This window comes from Octopus bimaculoides, chromosome 15 (genome assembly GCF_046866305.1).
Source record: "Octopus bimaculoides isolate indiv1 chromosome 15, ASM4686630v1, whole genome shotgun sequence".
In the NCBI taxonomy this organism is placed as follows: domain Eukaryota; kingdom Metazoa; phylum Mollusca; class Cephalopoda; order Octopoda; family Octopodidae; genus Octopus; species Octopus bimaculoides.
The window spans coordinates 56,883,041-56,904,101 of record NC_142942.1 but is presented as its reverse complement, the minus strand read 5'-3'; the positions used below and the strand labels follow the sequence as shown (position 1 = coordinate 56,904,101).

At 36.4% G+C, this 21,061-nt stretch overlaps 2 protein-coding genes across 8 annotated transcripts in view; one reads left to right on the top strand and one right to left on the bottom strand.

Annotated features, from left to right (window-relative positions):
- LOC106882512 (uncharacterized) overlaps positions 1 to 21,061 on the bottom strand; it is a 147,189-nt gene that overhangs the window by 42,991 nt on the left and 83,137 nt on the right. For all 7 annotated transcript variants that reach the window (XM_089363910.1, XM_014933208.3, XM_089363913.1 and 4 more), the window contains one exon: positions 7,756 to 7,824. The gene's annotated coding sequence lies outside the window, so the exon portion shown is untranslated. The remainder of the gene's footprint in view (positions 1 to 7,755; positions 7,825 to 21,061) is intronic.
- Positions 12,561 to 12,896, top strand: LOC149132547 (protein ZBED8-like). The gene has a single exon (XM_089363936.1). The coding sequence runs from the start codon at positions 12,561 to 12,563 to the stop codon at positions 12,894 to 12,896; it is 336 nt and encodes a 111-aa protein (XP_089220062.1).

Below are 21,061 nucleotides of genomic sequence, written 5' to 3'. Positions count from 1 at the left end.
CGCCAACCACTCAGAGAGTGTAGTGGGTGCTTTTACGTGTCACCCGCACGAAAACGGCCACGCTCGAAATGGTGTCTTTTATGTGCCACCCGCACAAGCCAGTCCAGGGGCACTGGCAACGATCTCGCTCGAAAATCCTACAGGAGCCAGTCAGGCGGTACTGGCAACGGCCACGCTCAAAATGGTGCATCTCATGTGCCACCCGCACAAGAACCAGTCCAGGGGCACTGGCAACGATCTTACTTGGCTTGCCGGGTCTTCTCACGCACAGCCCATTTCCAAAGGTCTCGGTCCGTAGTCATCGCCTCGGTGAGGCCCAATGTACGAAGGTCTTGCCTCACCACCTCAGCCCAGGTCTTCCTGGGCCTACCTCTTCCACGGGTTCCCTCAACTGTTAGGGTGTGGCACTTTTTCACGCAGCTATCCTCCTCCATTCTCACCACATGTCCATACCAGCGCAATCGTCTCTCTTGCACGCCACAACTGATGCTTCTAATGTTCAGCTTTTCTCTCAAGATACTTACACTCTGACGGGTATTCACATTGACATTACACATCCAACGGAGCATACTGGCTTCATTCCTTGCGAGCTTACGTATGTCCTCAGCAGTTACAGCCCATGTTTCACTGCCATGTAGCATGGTTGTTCGTACGCATGCGTCATACAGTCTGCCTTTTACTCTGAGTGAGAGTCCCTTTGTCGCCAGCAGGGGTAAGAGCTCTCTAAACTTTGCCCAGGCTATTCTTATTCTAGCAGCTACACTTTCAGCGCACCCACCCCCACTACTAACTTGGTCGCCCAGATAGCGGAAGCTATCGACTACCTCTAGTTTTTCACCCTGGAATGAGATAGAAGTTGTTTCCTGTTTGTTTGCAGTCTTTATTGCACCTGAACATCTGCCACAAACAAAAACTAACTTGCTAGTTAACCTGCCTTTGATGTTGCTGCACCTCTTATGTGTCCATAGCTTGCACCGGGTACATCTTATAGAGTTACTACCTACTCCTTTTCTACATACTGAGCAGGGCCATCTACCTGAAGGGGTTTGTGTTTTATCTACCTTCCTACTTATTAGGATTTTGGTTTTAGCTAGGTTGACTCTAAGGCCCTTCAATTCTAGACCTTGCTTCCACACCTGAAACTTCTCCTCTAGTTCTGATAGTGACTCCGCAATTAGGGCAAGGTCATCAGCATAGAGGAGCTCCCAGGGGCAACCTGTCTTGAACTCCTCTGTGATTGCCTGGAGGACTATGGTAAATAATAGGGGGCTGAGGACGGAACCTTGGTGGACCCCTACCTCTACCCGGAATTCATTGCTGTACTCATTTCCAACCCTCACCTTACTGGCCGCATCTCTGTACATGGCTCGCACAGCTCTCACTAGCCATTCTTCTATCCCAAGTTTCCTCATTGACCACCAGATAAGGGATCGGGGGACCCTGTCAAAGGCTTTCTCCATGTCAACGAAAGCCAGGTACAGAGGTTTAAATGCAGATATAATTTCATTTCCATAATTCATTTTAAACTGTATAGCCTGAAAATGATTTAGCTAATTAAGAAGGTCTATAATCTGAAGACCTCATCTATTTTGAAGGTGATAATACATTTCCATGGAATCAGCATTTAAGTCATTCGACAAAAGAGGTTTAGCAAAATCACTTTTGAAGAGATTCACTGGCACTGTGTTGCACTGGTCTCTTTCCAATACAACCACCTCACAGTATAGCAGGTAAGAATGGTATGAGAGAATGATTTAGTGGTGGAGCACTAGACAAATTGCAAACTGACAAAACATCTAATGATTAGCCAAAAGAGAACAAGAAATCTCAAGGCTGAATTCATGTTACAGACAATTGAAAAATAATAAAGAAGACATAAAATAATGATGATAATGGTAGTAGTAGTAGTAGTAGTAGTAGTAATGATGTTCAGTCAATCCTAGCAGGATGAGGAAGTCAAATACAAGAAACAATCAGCTATTTCTCACAAAACAATCAGTCCAACTCTAAAGCGACCTTATGTTGATTTTAATTAACTAGTTCTAAGTCTTCTTCAATCAACTACTGTTTAAATATCTTATCAGGTTAATATTTCCATTCAAACTATAGCCATTTGATTGCTCAATTGACATTATCCAACCCACAGTAAAAGTAACAACTATAATCTCCTGCCTCACTTTAAAGAAAGTTCTCATTCCCATAAACTCACCTGGATGTCATTTTACATGCATATCTAACATTATATCTATTTCCAGACAATGAAAATACACAGGATTATTCACCCTTTCATTCATTCATTCATTCATTCATTCATTCATTCTTTCTTCTTATGGTTGCCTTTTTATTAGCATTATTTGAAACTTCTATAATAATATCACTGATTTGATTAACAATTTTATTGAATGAATATTGCACATTAAAATCTCTTAATGTTTCTTAAAAGAAATAATGAATATTTAAGAAGAAATCTAAACATTTTGTGGTAAACTTTATTGACATGAATTTAAATGAAGCAATTAGATGCAGAAATATTTCAAGAACCAGTTTAATTAGCCATAAATTAGAATCAACTGGAAGCTGTATATTTTCAAAATAATATTAACGAGAAGAAAGTATTGTAATATCACATTTATGCTATTCATTGGGAGAAATAAAAGCCTGAAGCATGTCGATAGAATAATAGACCAAAGACAGTGAATTGATGAAACATAAAAGACCAGAATGGATACACGTTCTTAGAAAGATAACGACATCATTTTACCTAATATATGAATAGTCTTTAACAAGCAATAAACATGCTTTACAGAAAAAAAAAAGACACATGTCAATGTTTGTATTCAATTCATTTTGGATTTTATGATATTTATCTAATATGCCTTAAGAGAAGAAAGAATCAGTTAGCTAACAGTTTTCAGCACCATAGTATAATAGTTTTTATGATACTTCTATTGTTTAACTCAATTCTCTAGTTTAAGAACATGATAAAGTATAAATCTGCCAGATAACTTTTTTCCTTCTGTATACAAACATAATGGACTCTGCTCCCTTTCACCATCATCATCACCAATGCACAAGCCACAAAACAAACAATGGAAGCTTCCACCTGTTAGAAGTAGCAGCCAATTTTACATCATATTAAACCCTACCATCTTATAAAAGGAAGGATATATCTGATAAAGTAGTGCGAGGCATACAGACAGAATGGTCAAGGCTGAACATCATGAATAACACGATTCACCTGGGACTAAATAACAAATAACATACAAACTATATTTTGTCTTTCTTCTTTTCAGTCTGGACATCTCACACTTTATATTCAACCTGTCTATATATCTGTCTGTATGTCTGTGTTATAATGTTAAAACCATGTCTTTGAATAGGAAGTTTTTTCATTATTCAGCTTTCTCAAACTTCCCTAAAACCATACACTTTGTCCACACACAACCTCAATAAATATCATTAGGCATGCATCTTCTCAATGTATAAGGATCAGAAGGAAAACAAAACTAACATGACAACCTAATTTTCAATTTCACAGGCAAAATAACAAGGAAAATGAGAGAATTTCTAAGAGGCTGTTTATCTGTTAGAAACAACAGCCACAGCTAACTCATATTACAGCTTACTATCTTAGAAAATATGAAGGATCATAGCTAGAATGCTTTTGATCTGCTCAATCAAAAGTGAATTTATATCTCAGCAACATCTGAAAAATACAAGACACTCCAACTACAATTAAATAACAAACTGCTAAGCTTCATACTAGTTACAAATATTAGGAATTAGAATTTCTGGTAACTTTTTAGGTATCACATGGCGATGAGTAATGAGATAGTAGTGTAGTGTACTAAGAGTAAAAATTCATTAGACAACTGTCCTTTTCTTTGGATGTAGTCCAGACTATTTGTGTTTGCATCTGCACTTTATCAGATAATGAACCCGAGCAGAAAGTCCGGCTTTTGGTGTGACTTTTGGTTTATTGAGAAAAGCTGTTACCATGAAAATTATGCATGTTCAAAGTGCACTGAAGTATATCCTTTTATTCTGATCACTCAATTATTTCCATTATGGATTGTAAAGTATTTATTTGGTTCAAAAGTATTTTAGTGAATTCAGAGGCTCATTTGCCTCTGAAGTTATTTGACATGATGGTGTCTGTACGACACATGCTGTATTCAAAATAAGGAACAGTAGGAAATAGAAAACTAAGTGAACTATGTCATGTGGGAAATGGTAACTGGCATGGTACTGGTAGCATGATACTATCCTAAAGCAGAACAGCAACAAAATAACAAGGAACAACCCAAAGCAATTAAGACATGCGATCACTTGAAGATATGAGATTTACCCTCAAAGCAACTACATATACAAATGTTGCAGTAATATTGGCCTGTAAGGTTGCTTTCTATGTGTAACATTAGCTACTATGTATAATGACCTTGTATAGGAAAACTACACAAATATTCACAACAAAAGCAATAAAGCATGCAAAGGAAGCTATCTGATTAGCTATGTAGACTGCCGATATGATAAAATGAGACAGGAGTTAGTTAACTCATTTAGACACTATCAAATATGCTGTAATCTGAAGACATTGCTTCATAATGCATCAGTCGCCTGGAAGCCAAAAACAGAAGAAATAGGAAGGAAAAACCTTATTTTTCACAATTTATTACAAAGAACTGAAAGGAAAGGATCTTCTTGAAATACTTTAACAAAAGCCCCCAAGTATTACGAATTGTTTTAAAAATTCCTTTAAAATATTCTTTTTGACTTTACCTAAAATAAAGCACATTTCAAAACAAGATCTTTTCTTCCCTCACAGAATTGAAAAGAAGAATTTTGAAAAAACATCTAAGAATCTGAATGAAAGAAAAAAACCCTAATATCAAAAACCTGGTTCCTTTAAATATTTTAAATTCTCACTGACAGAAATAAAGTTGCATTTATTCATTAAAAAAGGAAATAAGTTGTGAGGCAAAGTTATTGTTTAGCCCCAGGTCAGGGGTGTGGCTCAACAAATGAGCTGCCTGGGAACAGCCCTTAGCCCTTGAGCTTCCCCCCCCCCCGCCCCAACCCACTTTTTTCCCTAGGTCCCTAAGTCTAAACATGCTTATGCAGCACACTGAAAAATGCCCCCCCCCCATAAAAGTATTGCTTTAGGCAGCAGACCTCTCTTTCTCTCTCTCTCTCTCTCTCTCTCTCTCTCTCTCTACTACTGCCTTAGGTCAGCTCTGAAACGAATTAAACAATTACAGTAGTTTTATTTGGTGGAAACACATTACAATCACATTATACATTTGATGGCTAATGTTATTTAATTAGAGAAGATAAAAACTTATACAACTTTTCCCAATCTCTCATTCTTTCTCCCCAGCCTCTCCTTGATGCTTTTGAAACAAAAAAACTAATAATGCTTTTAGAAGATATGGCCATTTTTGCAAGTTACAAAACAGAATAGGGATGTTATAAATACCATAAAAACATATCTGAATCTCAACAGACAGGGGGGGGGGGATAAAAAACATTGGCCATTTCTTTGTGGTGGAAAGTACCACGAAACTGCCAAACTCATAACACTTGTTAAACGGTTGGGTCTTTTAATGAGTGCTGAAGTAATTGCATTGTATCCAGCAGCTAAGTGACCAACGGAGTAGCTGCAAAGTCTGAAAAACTCAGGTTATTATCCTTACTGCTTTTACAAAGTAAAGAAACTCATGTTAAAAGGGGAGACACCAACCTGATGAAAGACAAATTATAGAAGACAGTAGTGAAAACAATTGAAAACAAGTTCCAAGATATGGCTTTCAAGTGTCCAGCACATGAATACTACCCATGTTTTCAACCCATGTTGTGAAATGTTTTCCTTTCCCACTTTTGGAACATCATATATTTCAGAATAATACAGATATATTAGCTTGTTCTTGAATACTTGTAATCTATCAAGCAGCGAAACTGAGCAGGAGTTTGTGCAGGTTAGATTGTATCTTATATTCCTAGTGACTCACATAATGCATCATGCCTGTCAAACAGTCATTTAATTAATGAAAAGATCATCATTTTAACACCTACTTTTCCATGCTTACATGGCTCAGACGGAGTTTACTGAGGCAGATTTTTAAGACTGCATACCTTGCTTATCACCAACGCTCATCTGTTCCCAAGCAGGTAATATTTCCCCATGGCCAGTTGTGCTTTTGCAGAATATTGGATATGAATGACATTTATTTACAACATTCACTCAATACCAAGGCAAGAAGACACACACGTACACGTACATACGACGGGTTTCTTTCAGTTTCTTATTTCTTCACTGCCCCCAGGGGGCTAAACACAGAGGGGACAAACAAGGGCAGACAAAGGGATTAAGTCGATTACATCGACTCCAGTGCATAATTGGTATTTAATTTATCGACCCCAAAAGGATGAAAGGCAAAGTTGGCCTCGGCGGAATTTGAACTCAGAACGTAACGGCAGATGAAATACCGCTAAGCATTTCGCCCGGCGTGCTAACATTTCTGCCAGCTCACAGTTTCTATCTACCAAATCGACTTACAAGGATTTGGTTAGGATATTCAAATAAGGCACTCATCCTCATTTAACGTCCATTCTCCATACTGGCATGGGTTGGATAGTTTGCCATGGAGCTGTCCAGACTCCAACTGTCTGTTGTGGCATGGTTTCTATGGCTGGATACCCTCCTAATACCAACCGCTTAACAGAGTGTGCTGAGTACTTTTTTTGCCACCGGCACAAGTGTTTATGCAGCACCAGCATGGGTGCGTTCACACAGCATAGGCACCTAAAATGACAAGCTTGCATGCGTAGAAGACAACGATTTTACTTAGCTTGACACATTTTATCAAGAAAAGGAAATTGCCACATCTCCAGATCCCTCGTCATTTCCGCATCGAGGCCCAGTATCTGAAGATCTTTCTCACCTCTTCGTCACATGTCTCCCTAGGTCTACCTCTTCCACGGGTACCCCCCACAATTAAAGATCGACACTTCTTTATACAACTGTCCTCATCCATACAGACAGAACTATATTACAAAAATAATAACTCTTTGCCTTAGTCATATTTGATGCTCCTACTTTCAGATCAGTTAGTACCCTTGACCATAGCCAACTGCATCAAATTTGGATATGTTCTCTGATATCAAATAGTCTCAGAGCCAAAAGCATATTTACACTCATTCCTTCCTTTGTTCTCCTTTGATATCTTCGTTTTTCCTTTGATATCTCACTCTTCCTCATTGTTATAGCTTTTCTACCTTATCTCTCTGACATTCTTTGGAATCATAGCAATAAGAAGCACTTTCTAGCCACACACACACTTCACTGTTAATCATGATGAAGATTCTTTCTCTGAGTATTTGCAGGGATTGGATTATCAAATAGTCATTTACAAGTAGTTATGATTAATCTAATACAAAGCAAAGTTTTACTAAAACATTTCTGAAAAATTCAATTCTTAAAATGCCGTCCTTTAAATTTATTTCAGGATGTTATTAAATGGTGGCTAAGGGTACTGCAACTTTGTATCACAATGATTTAAAAAAGAAAAAAAATTAAATCCAACCCAAGCCTGTCAATATGTATAGATGTAGAAACATGACTCATGAAGATAATCAGAAAATACTTTTCTATCGAAACAGTATGGATAGAATGACAAGCAATAAAGTTAATAGTCCGATCCCTGTATACTTTTCTAAGTCGGAAGATATCTTACAAATACAGATATATATAATTACCTGTTATTCATTCCGTTCTTGTGGAATTTCACATTCACCAGGCATGGTATCAGACGGATACAAAAATGGCTAATATAAAAGAAAAGAAAAAATATAGAATATTGCCATACAAAGGATTGAAACAGTTAATAAAGAGGTGAAAGTGAATAGAAATGAGAAAAAGGTGAGTGAGAGAGAGAGAGAGAGAGAGAGAGAGAGGAGGAAAGAGCACAGGTGAGTGAGTGCATATTACATATGAAACCAACAGAATTGCAACTTTATCGTTTATTATTGTTATCTAGAGAGGAAGGACAAAACAAATAGATTTATCAAGTACCACCACCACCACCCTTCCACCACCAAATAAGAGATAAGAATAACCAACTTATATTCATAGAATTAATATTTAGTAGTAAAATAAATTCCTTTCAATGCTAAGAAATCTCTAGATAGCTTCTATTACCGAATTCGTGGTAGTGGAAAGAAGGTGCTCTGAAAGCATGGGAAAGTTAGAATAGGGTCAGAGTGAACAAAGTTCAAAGTGTCTCTCTGTGAATGAAAGATAGATTGTATTGTAAGATCCGTGTTTATGAAGTGCAATGCTGCACAGTTGTGAGACTTGCTCTAGTGAGTATGTAATGTTAGCGTGTATGAACGATGTAGTACAGATAAGCTGCGACATAAGAATGCCTTGTAGTGTGCAAGAAGAAGACAATATAGGTAGAGACATGTATTGCATATGGATGGCACATAGGTACAAAAAAGTACCAAGAGATACAAGTGGAAGGAAACTATAGGATAAAACTTGGAAATGTATAGGTAGAAGTAATGAAAAAGTAATCCCAGGAATGTTGAACTTGACAAAGGAGATCATGAAGAACTCCAGCAAATGGTAAGAAACTGTTCAACTCACAATTCATAGCATCGTGGAAAAGCAGACATAAAAAAGACAGAGGTTGGGAGGGAAGTGAGAATGAGAGTGAGAGTTACAATGTAACAGTATTGAGTAGGTTAGGTTTTTAAAAAATTAATCAGTCCTAGTTCCAGGATATGATGGACAGGTGCATGTGAAGAAAAAGTGCGGATGAAGATGGTACACCATTAGTAATTTGAAAGAAGCTGTGATTATTGTAATAAGAGTGGTTTTAAGTTATTAGGATTTAGTCAACACTGGTACATTGTTTGCTACTTATTTATTGATCTTGTAAGAAATGAAAGGTAAGTGGATCTTTGTGTAGAGGAACAACATTCAATTAGAACTAAATACTGCATACACTCATTTTGTCATCTCATGCTAATATTCTCACACACACACACACACACACAGCAGTTTCTGTCACCCAATTTTACTTACAAGGTTTTTGGTCAACTTAGATCTATAGTTGAAGACTCAGCATCATACAATGGGAAGACAAAACCAAAATCATGTGGTTGAGAAATAAACTTCTTAATTACATGGTCATGGTTGCACTCATATGATTATTTTTGGAAACAGTTAAAAAAAATGTGTGGCTGCTAAGTCCTTGGTTTATAAGCTGAACATTAGAAGCATCAGTTGTGGTGTGCAAGAGAGACGATTGCGCTATCCCGGTGCAAGCTATGGACACATAAGAGGTGCAGCAACATCAAAGGCAGGTTAACTAGCAAGTTAGTTTTTGTTTGTGGCAGATGTTCAGGTGCAATAAAGACTGCAAACAAACAGGAAACAACTTCTATCTCATTCCAGGGTGAAAAACTAGAGGTAGTCGATAGCTTCCGCTATCTGGGCGACCAAGTTAGTAGTGGGGGTGGGTGCGCTGAAAGTGTAGCTGCTAGAATAAGAATAGCCTGGGCAAAGTTTAGAGAGCTCTTACCCCTGCTGGCGACAAAGGGACTCTCACTCAGAGTAAAAGGCAGACTGTATGACGCATGCGTACGAACAACCATGTTACATGGCAGTGAAACATAGGCTGTAACTGCTGAGGACATACGTAAGCTCGCAAGGAATGAAGCCAGTATGCTCCGTTGGATGTGTAATGTCAATGTGAATACCCGTCAGAGTGTAAGTATCTTGAGAGAAAAGCTGAACATTAGAAGCATCAGTTGTGGCGTGCAAGAGAGACGATTGCGCTGGTATGGACATGTGGTGAGAATGGAGGAGGATAGCTGCGTGAAAAAGTGCCACACCCTAACAGTTGAGGAAACCCGTGGAAGAGGTAGGCCCAGGAAGACCTGGGCTGAGGTGGTGAGGCAAGACCTTCGTACATTGGGCCTCACCGAGGCGATGACTACGGACCGAGACCTTTGGAAATGTGCTGTGCGTGAGAAGACCCGGCAAGCCAAGTAAGATCATTGCCAGTGCCCCTGGACTGGTTCTTGTGCGGGTGGCACATGAGATGCACCATTTTGAGCGTGGCCGTTGCCAGTACCGCCTGACTGGCTCCTGTAGGATTTTCGAGCGAGATCGTTGCCAGTGCCCCTGGACTGGCTTGTGCGGGTGGCACATAAAAGACACCCACTACACTCTCTGAGTGGTTGGCGTTAGGAAGGGCATCCAGCTGTAGAAACTCTGCCAAATCAGACTGGAGCCTGGTGTTGCCATCCGGTTTCACCAGTCCTCAGTCAAATCGTCCAACCCATGCTAGCATGGAAAGCGGACGTTAAACGATGATGATGATGATACATATACATGGGAACATGTGTACACACATATGTATCTCAATGAATTATAAATTTCAGTCCTTTTATTAATTAGAAGTATAACAATGAGTTTACTGCCTATACTGTTCTCATGTGCACTACAATAATATTGTGTGCAGAGTACCACAAATGGCAGAGAAGCAAACTGTTTGGCAGTCCATACTTTCAACCCCTGTGGTTCAAAGTTCAAATCCAGATGAGGTTGATTTTGCCTTCCCTCTCTGCAAAATCGTTGCATGTGATGATTAAAAATCAATCAATTTTACCCACCCCCTTCAAATATGTAACCTTATATCAATGTAATAACTTTATCAAAATACAAAAATTCTAATTTTCGTTTTGAATATAAGCAACAGCTTCCATTTTCTATTTCTCTTGTGAATTTAATTTTCAAAAAATATTTTTTTCTTTTTCTTAATATTTTATTTTTGCTAAATATAAACAACTTGGAGAAAAAGTGGCAGCAAAGTCTAAGAGTGAATGAATGATTGTGTTTCAACTTGAACCATTTACATCACTATCTTTGGGAAAAGTAAAAACCTAACAAACCTTCATTGATTCCTTCTACCAAGATAAATAAGCCAATAAGGATAAATAAGCCAGTAAAGGATATTGCTTATTCTGAAAAATCAAGCAGAAAATCAAAACGTTTGGTATTCCACTCAATTTAGCACACTCTCACATTTCTCACAATTACAAACAATGTGTATTATTCTCTTTTTAAATTAAAAAGTACAACTGTCGTCTGCAGCCTGATTGCTTAACATTTGATACAGAACACTAAAAAGATCGATACAGATTGTGAAACCAAGTTTATTCTGTAAACACCGGAGCCTATTCAAGCGAAAATAAAGTGATTCATATTAGCACTAAACATTCCAGTTGGAGTTGTCTCCCATAGAGTATTAGCCAGTTTTATAATAGATCCAAGGTGTTATTGGCCTGCCTCTGGCAATGACACAATTGATCAACACTATATAGTTTCATATAAATCTATTAACAGAGGTAGATGGTTAAATTGATATTAACAAGAATAGATTCAAAGCTGATCGTTAGAGGTTATCACCAGTCGCTACATCTACATCCATGTGCATTAGAAATGGCAACAATTGTTCTGGGGAAAGGAGTAAGAAGGAAGCTGGAATTAGTGCCACTATAATGTTATTCAGAGCCGAATTGGTGATTTGCTTTCAGATATTTTGGATTAAGTTATCTCATATATCAAGGTTAGTCCCTTGAAAATCTCTCTTCAGTTGGACAAAACAACTGATGTTTCAAGTTGCAATCAACTCATCACATTAGTGAGGTATGTCCATGATGGTGCCACAAATGAAGATTTCCACTTCTGTGAAAATTTAAAAACAACCACAAAAAGATGTGTTCCAGTTTGTGAAAAACTTTTTTGCAAAGCATGATTTAGCTATCCAAATTATTGACTTTGTGTGTAATGACAGTGCCCCTGCTATGCTGGGAAATAAATCTAAATGTTTTGCACTGATGAAGCAGGAGATTCTGCACTTGCAAAGCATGCATTGTTTCCTCATTGTCATGCTTTGGCATTGAAAACTTTGCCCCCAAAGTTGAAGAAAGTCCTTGACACTTTTGTAAAAACCATGAACTGAATCAGGGGTCGTGCTCTGAATTACCACCTCTTTAAGTCAATTTGTAAAGATCTTGTAAATGAACATACATTTTCGCTTTTCCACACAGAAGTCCACTGACTTTCACGTGGGAGAGCTTTAACTTGCTTCTTCAAACTGTGAGAAGAAATCAAAGCTTTTCTGAAGGAACGTGATTATGATTTGCTTGGAAAATTGGAATCACAAAAATTCAGCCAAGTGCTAGCTTATTTGACAGACATTTTCACTCATATGAATGATCTGAGTCTATCTTTTCAAGGAAAAAACAAACATATTCAAATGCTGTGAAAAGTTAAATGTTTTCAAAGAAAAGTTAACTCTTTGGTGTCGATAAGTGAAAAGAGGGAATCTTTCAAATTTTCCATCACTTTAAGAAATGGCTGATGATAAAGAATCTATAATTCCTAGTGTGTGTGTGAAGAAATTGTGGCTCATTTGAAAACGTTGTAAAAGTCATTTGATGGCTATTTTGCAGCAGGAAAACTGGAAACTTCCAAAGACTGGATTATGAATCCATACTCCTTCAAATTGAATGATATATCAGATGATGGAGAGCTGAAGGCAGATCTCATTGAACTGCATGCAAACTGTGTTCTTGGAATGCATTTTGAAAGCAAAACTTTGCAAGAGTATTGGTGTTCAGCCATGAATATGTTTCCAAGACTTTTGTTAAAAAGCAGTAACTGCACTCATCCCATTTGCAGTAGTTGCATTCATCACTTATGTGAATCTGGATTTAGTCCTCTTTTGTCAGTCAAGACAAAATCTAGAAATTGCTTGAATGCACAGGCAGGCATACAGATTGCTATCAGCAACACAGTGCCACATTTTGAAAACCTCTGATAACCAACAAAGAGGAACAAAAGAGTCATTAAATTTAAACTCATTTATTCACGTTTAAGCATTAGTTGTTTCAACGTTTTATTTTGTAAAAATAAAATTTGTTATAATAAAGTTTATTTTAATTTGCTACAATATTTGACCATATGTTTCATTTTTCTTAACATAACGAAAAGTTAGATAAAATAAAATATGTTGCTCAAATTTAGTAGAAGTTCACCTTCTTTATTGTCAAATAAATTATTAATTTTTTTAAGGGGTGCAAAGACATCATATAAAATTTTTTAGAGATGCGAACATAACAAAAGATTGGGAACCACCACCATAGAGAATCTACCTCAACAGATTTTGTCTGACCCAAGCAACAAAGAAAATGTGGTGATTAAAATGACAATACTGATTATATATATATATATATATATATATATATATTATACACACATATTACATATTCATGCATACAAACACACGCACACACACACATATATATATATATATATATATATATATATATATATACACATACAAACACATTACCAAATGTCTTAAAATAATATAACAATAATTCTACACATCAATACTGAAAAGAAAAACCAGTTCCAACAAAGCAATTAGTCTATTAAATTTGAATTTCTGCATTATAAAAATAGTTTGATATTGGATTTCTTGTCAGTGTACTTTTCTGTAATTACTTCCTTTCCAGTGCAGCAAAGATAATTCCTAATATCAATTTCTTTCCACTCCACAAAACAAGCATATTTTTCAATTTTTCCAGAATCAATCACGCACAATTTTCAATAATAAACTTTGAAATTAACACATGAAATATTTTCATTGAGTTCATTTTTATGCTTCCTCCCTCACTCATCGGAAAGTGTTTTTGCACTCATTTTTCTGAAGTTGCATGGACTTTTTGCTTTTTTTTTTTTTAATCAAACAGTTACAGAAGTATATGTACTTCTAGTCTCCCAGAGTGCGGAGATCAAAGTTTTGATACTCATTTTAAATTTCTGTAAGCTGAACATGGACGGAATTCCATAGGGTTACAATTCTGAGAGGTGAGACAATGGAACATCTGTAAGATATATCTCACCTTCTTATCATTGGGAATGATGAGAGAGTGAAAGATAGATATATCAGGTAGGTTTCATTCAAAGTGATATACAGTTTTGCTATTATAGAAGCATTCCATTCCCTTAGTTTTCTTTTGTACATCATGAACACGGAGCCACAGATTGCTTGTTGTCTGCCTCCCCATCCTGATGGCTCAAATTTTATGGAGGGGACAAAGAGTAGTAGAAACTCTTTAGCCTTGACAAAAACAACCTTTCAAGTGCTGGTGGTATGCCAAAATGCACCCAGTCCATACAGTTGAATGGTTGGTGATAAGGGCATCCAAAACTAAAACCCACACCAATAAGGAACAAGAAGGGGACACAAGTAAGAGAGAACTCTTTAGTCTTATCAAAGACAATCTCTCTTATACTGGTGGCATGATAATATAAACTCAGTCCATCCTATAAGGGTTAGGGTATATAGGAATGATATTCAGCTATAAAAACTATACCACTGAAAAAAACTAATAGAGATGTAGAGTTCACAACTCCAACACAAACAATCTATCCAGAACAATAATTCTACATAAAAGCACTGATAAAGAGTATAAAGGACACTACTCTATGGCAGATATAATGCCAATATCACAATAAAATGCATCTCATTGTCACTGTTTAAGCTGCTGATATGAGGAGCATGTTGACCAGAAAAACCAATGAAGGACTGTGACACATGGTGAGATGTAGTGAGACCTGTGTTTAAAACTACGACAATATTGAAAAGTAAATATGATGACAATGATTAATATTAAGAACAATTAACTAAAACAAAATCAAGATAAATAACAAAAGTCAACTAAATCCTTCAAAGTAGGTACACCTAACTTTAATTTGAAACATGAAGTGAAGGAGACAAATGAATGGCCAACTTTTCATAGTTGGATCATTGGCAGGCAACAATATATTTGTTCAGATTCCTCTAATTTCAAAGCTTGCCAGGATAGATTTTTCTTTCGGTTTTTCAAATTTGATTTAAAAAAACAACAGAAGTGTCAACCCAAGGCAGTAGATTGGTAAGAACTATTAGAGTAGATATCTTGCAATATATAACCTGGCTCTTGTGTTCTGAGTTCAAATCCTACTATGGCCTACTACCCAGTTTAACACGACACCACCTGACACCTTAGGTGTTTTTAGTAGAGCTCATCTTATTGCCAGCATTTAGGCCAGGTCTTCAGTTTAAGGGGACTTTCCTCCCTCTCATCCCTCAGTCTCAAACACCCTGTAAGAGGGAATGGACACAGCCTTCACTCCTGACAAAAAGATTAAAAAGAAAATAAGAAAATAAAAAGTGACCTGAAATAATGCAGAATAAGACATTCAAATTCATTTTAGAAAAAAAATGAAATTCTGGCAATGAATTTCAGCAGAATTCAATAAGCAATTAGTTGATTGACTAATCTTAGCCACTTGGCTATTTCAACTCAATAAAATATTTCAGTATAAGTCGAACGATATAGCCATCAAGATTGTAATTCAATTTTGTAATCTAGTATTCATTATTACTATAAATATTCTCAATTGAATTTATTTTCATAGAGATACAATCAAACATGAAATTTTTTTTAAATTATTTATAATAAGATTTGGAAAATAGTAAAAATTGAATAGCTGCATGAATCATTAACTTTTTACACACACACACACACACACACAACCTTAAATCAATCAACCATAAAATGAGAAAAATTACAACTATTTTCATTCAACAATATTTATTGAGATAGTATATATTGACATTACCAGAAAGCAACATATTTTATGTAAACTATTCATTCATGAAAAGATTATTTATCATAATCAGATTTTTAATTTATTTCAGTTTGTTGTAAGGCTTGCATAAATTAAGAGAAATCTAGAACCACCACCATTTCAATAAATATGATGGGAAGAAGTCTGGTAATTCATATAATAGAACAGGTGTAAACTAATTCTTAAACAGCTCATCAACAAATCAGTTGGGAAGTAAAAGTGGCACTTTTATTTTGATACCAAGTAACTAAAAAAAAAAGTTTAAAAATTGTGGTTTTACTTAAACATGTCTGCTGTGCAGAGTTTTACACGGTTACATAAATTAGCAACATACACAAGTCTATCTCTACCACTAAAGAGAACTGTATCATGAGAATAAAGACAAATTAGAGACTGATGTCTCAAGGAAAATACAATCTAAGACTAAATAACGAAATAGGAAAACTCATCAAGTTACGTTCATCAGACAAAATGAAATAAAGGCCAATGGTAGGAATTTTGATTAGGACCTTCTTGCATCTTAAGATGCTCTGGTATCTCATCAACACCTCTATCATCTTTCCAGTAACTCCCACCCAGCCTTATACAATGCAAGGTACCCATGTATCTCCTCTATCGCAAGACACCACTATAGCCTCTCAATACCAAACAGAAAATCACAATCAACTCCACTTCTCAAGTATTCCCTCCTCCAACTAAGTCGAGGGGCCTTTTTCCTTTTTCGTCTTGCAAGTCAACCTGGTGACTTCTCTAATGCTGGTGGCATGAAAAAAAGCACCTTGTACATAAAGTGATTGGCATTAGGAAAGGCACCCAATCATAGAAACCATGCCAAAGCTGGTACTGGAACTCCATAAGGTCTTGGAGCTTGTCTGATCCTGTTAAACTGTTCAACCCACACCAGGATGGAAAATGGGCATCAAATGATCATGATAATGTTGCTATTCTCAATTATATGAAGTTTGAGCATAAAGTTTTCCTTTAAATGAAATTAATTGTTTAACTGAAGAAGAAAACTAAACATAACACTAATTTGTCAATACCTCTCAAAAGAAAGTCGAGAGATACTTTTAAGTAATTAGAAATCTCATAAAATTTATTTACATGCTTAAGGAAAAAATCTGAACTCTCTTTGCCAGCAAGAAACAATATGGACGTGTTTCAGTCTCACCAAGTCAGAATTATTTACTCAAACCTACTTTCATCAGTTGACAATTTTTTACAGTAAAAGAGTTATAAAAAATTTCAAATAACAGGGAATTGTTTTTTTTTTGGTTTTTTGTTTTTTGGTTTTTTTGCTGTCATTCAGTATGTAACCCTTCACTTATCTAAATTCATGCCATTTCTTTCTCCAACCAAAAGGGAAATTTCAAATAACAGCAAATTTTTGGCCCATGTCATTCAGTACATCATCCCTGAACTTATGCTCCTAGTTTGGCTTGGATTCTCAAAGCAGAAGACAGGTCAAGAAGAATTTGTATTGTAGCTGAAATATCAACAAAATTCTCAGATTTGCAAAGATGTATTATTCAAATAACTGAACATCTATACTTAACAAGGAAAAGTAATCAATGCTATTCAACTGCTAAAAATTCTGCTCCAAGCAAAATATTCACATAATTTTATTTAGATTATTTTCATTACTCAGATTTTAAACTTGGAATTGTGTGTGTGTGCGTGTGTGTGTGTGTGTGTGTGTGTGTGTGCGTGTGTGTGCACGCGTGTGTGTGCACGCGCGCGCGTGAATGCGTGCATGCGCATATGTCTAACAGTTCTGCAATTTTACACAATCAGACTTTGTATTACTTTCTAGTAAAAAGAATTCTAAAGCAGAACTCCATTTCCATGTGGAAAAAGGTAAATCTCTTTATGCAAAGATACAATTCAACATTAGATTTGAAACCACAAAATACTGAGTATGAATTTGATTATTCACCTGGCCTGCTTGTGGCATTATTAAGTTTTAATACATCTGATACATTAAACAAAAGGTGCATAAATGTGTGATGAAGTTAATAAAGGGAAAGAGCAGGGGTGGGGGTGGGGATGTAAAAAGGAAACTGCAAGTATTTCATAGCAGAAACAGTTAAGTGGATGTGGTGTGTCTTTGAGTTGCAAACTTAATTCTATGCTTCTCAGTTCACTTAGCTGTCAGGAACGATTGCTAACTCAGCTTGGAAAGTTACCAGCAACAGACTGGCACGGCCACTAATCTGCTTTGACATCATAAAACTAGAGCTAACGTATCAATCCTCAAAACACACTTAAAGGAGGAGGTATATACAATTTTTTTGACTTATTACTCAATGTTCACGATGCTAAGTCTGGACTTCAAGTGCAATTCTTGTGTGGACCATGTGGACAGAGCTTTTATTAGACACGTTTCTAATCACATGTAAAGTTTCCTAATTATCTCTTTTTCTGGGGGTCCAAAGCCTATTCTGATTATACAAAACAAACTCAAATCTTTTAACTTTGAATTGTTTCAGTCAATGGACTACAGCCATGCTGGGGCACCACCTTGAATAAACCAAACGCCTGCACTTATTTTTGGAAGTCTGGTACTTATTCAATCATTCTCTTTTGCCAAACCACTAACTTGCAGGGATGTAAACAAACCCACAGCAGTTGTAAAGCAATGGTGAGGAACAAACACTAACATGTATGCACATGCACAAGATGTGCTTCTACAGCTTCTGTATACCAGATTAACTCATAAAGCATTGGTCAGACTGTTGCTAAAATAGAAGACACCTGCTCAAGGTGCTGCACAGTGGGACTGAAACATCTAACTACATGGTTGCAAAATGAGTTTCTTAAGCACACAGCCATGCCTTTTGTAATCACCACTCTTTGTTTAAGCTCTGGTGTACCAAATACAATATCAAAGCAGGTGGGGCAAAATGTGATGTCTCAAGTTTCTCATTGTGGTCATACATCTCATAACTTTTCACAGATGCATAATCATCCCTGACCTATCATTATACATAATTGAAAGGTGGATAAAAACTTCTGGGTCACCTTTAAATAATTTAGTGAACATTTCCTTAAATAAATCTATTTAAACAGACCTGACCATAATACAACCACAGTAATAACAACAGTGTTTCTTACATGTCTTTCTTAACACTATCACCCTTTGTCATTTCTTTCAAGTTCATTCAACACTTTTACTTAGTTTATATCCTAATTCCAATACATAAGTTACCGTCTATTAGAGTCCCTGCCCCAACAGAAATTATCTTGTTTGATATCAATGCTGAACTTCTAACTGTAACACTTTATAACTACACAATTAATGATTCACAGCATTGGAGACAAGCTGAAGAAGAGTTTATGATAGTAATCCTTTATCATGGTATATAGATTCATGATAATACTGTATGAAACAATGTGTTATTTAAGAAAACTAGCTATGATCCACACTGGCAATTAAAGAATATAAACGATTTAAAAGTGAAATAAATTACTTTGCTGATCAGAAGCAGAAAGGAGAAAAATGTCAGGCATGACTCTACAATATTTTCTGATGGTAGCAAATAGACAGAAAATAGAGTGAGAGAGAGAGAAAATAGTAAAAAATAATTGAGGTGGGGCAGAAAATACTAAAAATAAACAAAGGATGGGTTTCATAAGGTGACAGAAGCTGCACAGTGGAAGATAATCAATGAGAGGACTGAGAAATTTGAAAAACAATGAAAATTATTAGTCTGAATGCTTGTAGTTTGACAAGTAGGAGACTTGTGCAAAGAATTTCAAAAAAAAAAAAACAGGCAGAGTTGATGACAGGAAGAACATAAGAATAGATAAGCAGAACATAAACGATTATGTGCATACACACATGTAAGTATATATAATCATTTTGTCAAACTGCAAAGACATTAAAGAGGAAATCAATATTAGGAGAATGAGTGTTATGCATGCAAGAGTAAGCTGACTGCACAAACCAACAGGTAATCCATGGAGTGGCCAGGTGAATTGAAAAGCTTGATGCTTGGGTGCTTGCAGAAGGGATCACCTAAACAATGGCCAGTTTTATCCCTATATAGAGATTTGCAAATTTATAAGCAGTGTTAGTAGGGGTACCATCAAAGTGGTTAGGTAACTTGGAATTAGGCTTGGGTGACCATTTATGAAACACACTTCTACTGAAAATGGAGGTACTAGTATAGCACATAGAGAGGGAGCATTTGAAGGGGTCGGTATGCAAGTTTCTGAATTGAAGGTAACTTCTAGTTAAGAGTCTGCAAGTAAGTTTTTTTGTCCTTTGAAGGTGATGAGTAGGAGTGAAAGATAGTAGTTTGAGGATCAGAAGAGAAGTAAAAGCTGTGCACAATAATAGTCTACAACTATTGTGCACAACTTTTAGAGATAATAGGGCAATTGTGGTATAAAAAAGAGGAAACTGTTTTTAAGAGTATGTGCAGGTGGAGCAAGGGTGCCGTGGCTCCATGTGTAGCCTGTGTTGACTGGTGATAGAATGGTAACTCCATGAGAAAAAGGTCAGGTGATAGATGGTAACTCCATGAGAAAAAGGTCAGGTGATAGATGGTAACTCGATGAGAAAAAGGTGAGGTGCATGTTTTTTTAGATTTGGAAAAGAAATTTGAATCCTTGCTGAACAGACAATGTTATCAGAGCTATTGTCAGAAGAGAATGGCAATTTTAGATAAATGAAATGAGAAGTCAAAAAACAGTTGTGTGAGTGGTTTACAAAGCCCCAATGTAAAGATGTAATGGCTATCAATAGGAAAAGTGATGTCAAGGAAAGTAGCAGAGTGGAAGGTGTTGTTGAAAACTATCAGTTCATTCTTAAAGAGCAAAATGGCACCAAATAATTGCCCGTATAACAAACCAGATGTTTTGCAACCATGTAACTTTCTTGATGCCTACCTCCTCTCTCCCAAAAGTGAATACCTATTTTTCTGCCATGTAAAATGAGACTGGAATTAGGATATCATTTTAAAGAAAGTTCTTGCAAGAATAATCAAATTTATGTGTACTAAAAACAGAGGGTAATTTGGCTAAGTGGATCAATCTGATGAATTTTTTGAGTGCATATCAACCACAATTGTTAGTTATGTTATCTTGGTGCAGGTTGTTTAATTCTAAAAGCCACAATTCTCTTAACTGGATCTGAGAATCAGCTTTATGAATGCTTGGTAGCTCTCGGAGACATCTAATTATTCTGCTCAGCAATTTAGCTACTTAACTAGTGCACTTCTAAATTAACAATTTCAGCAGGTACTGGAGCAACATCTAATGAAGTGTTTTGCTCAAGAACACAAAGCACCACCAGGT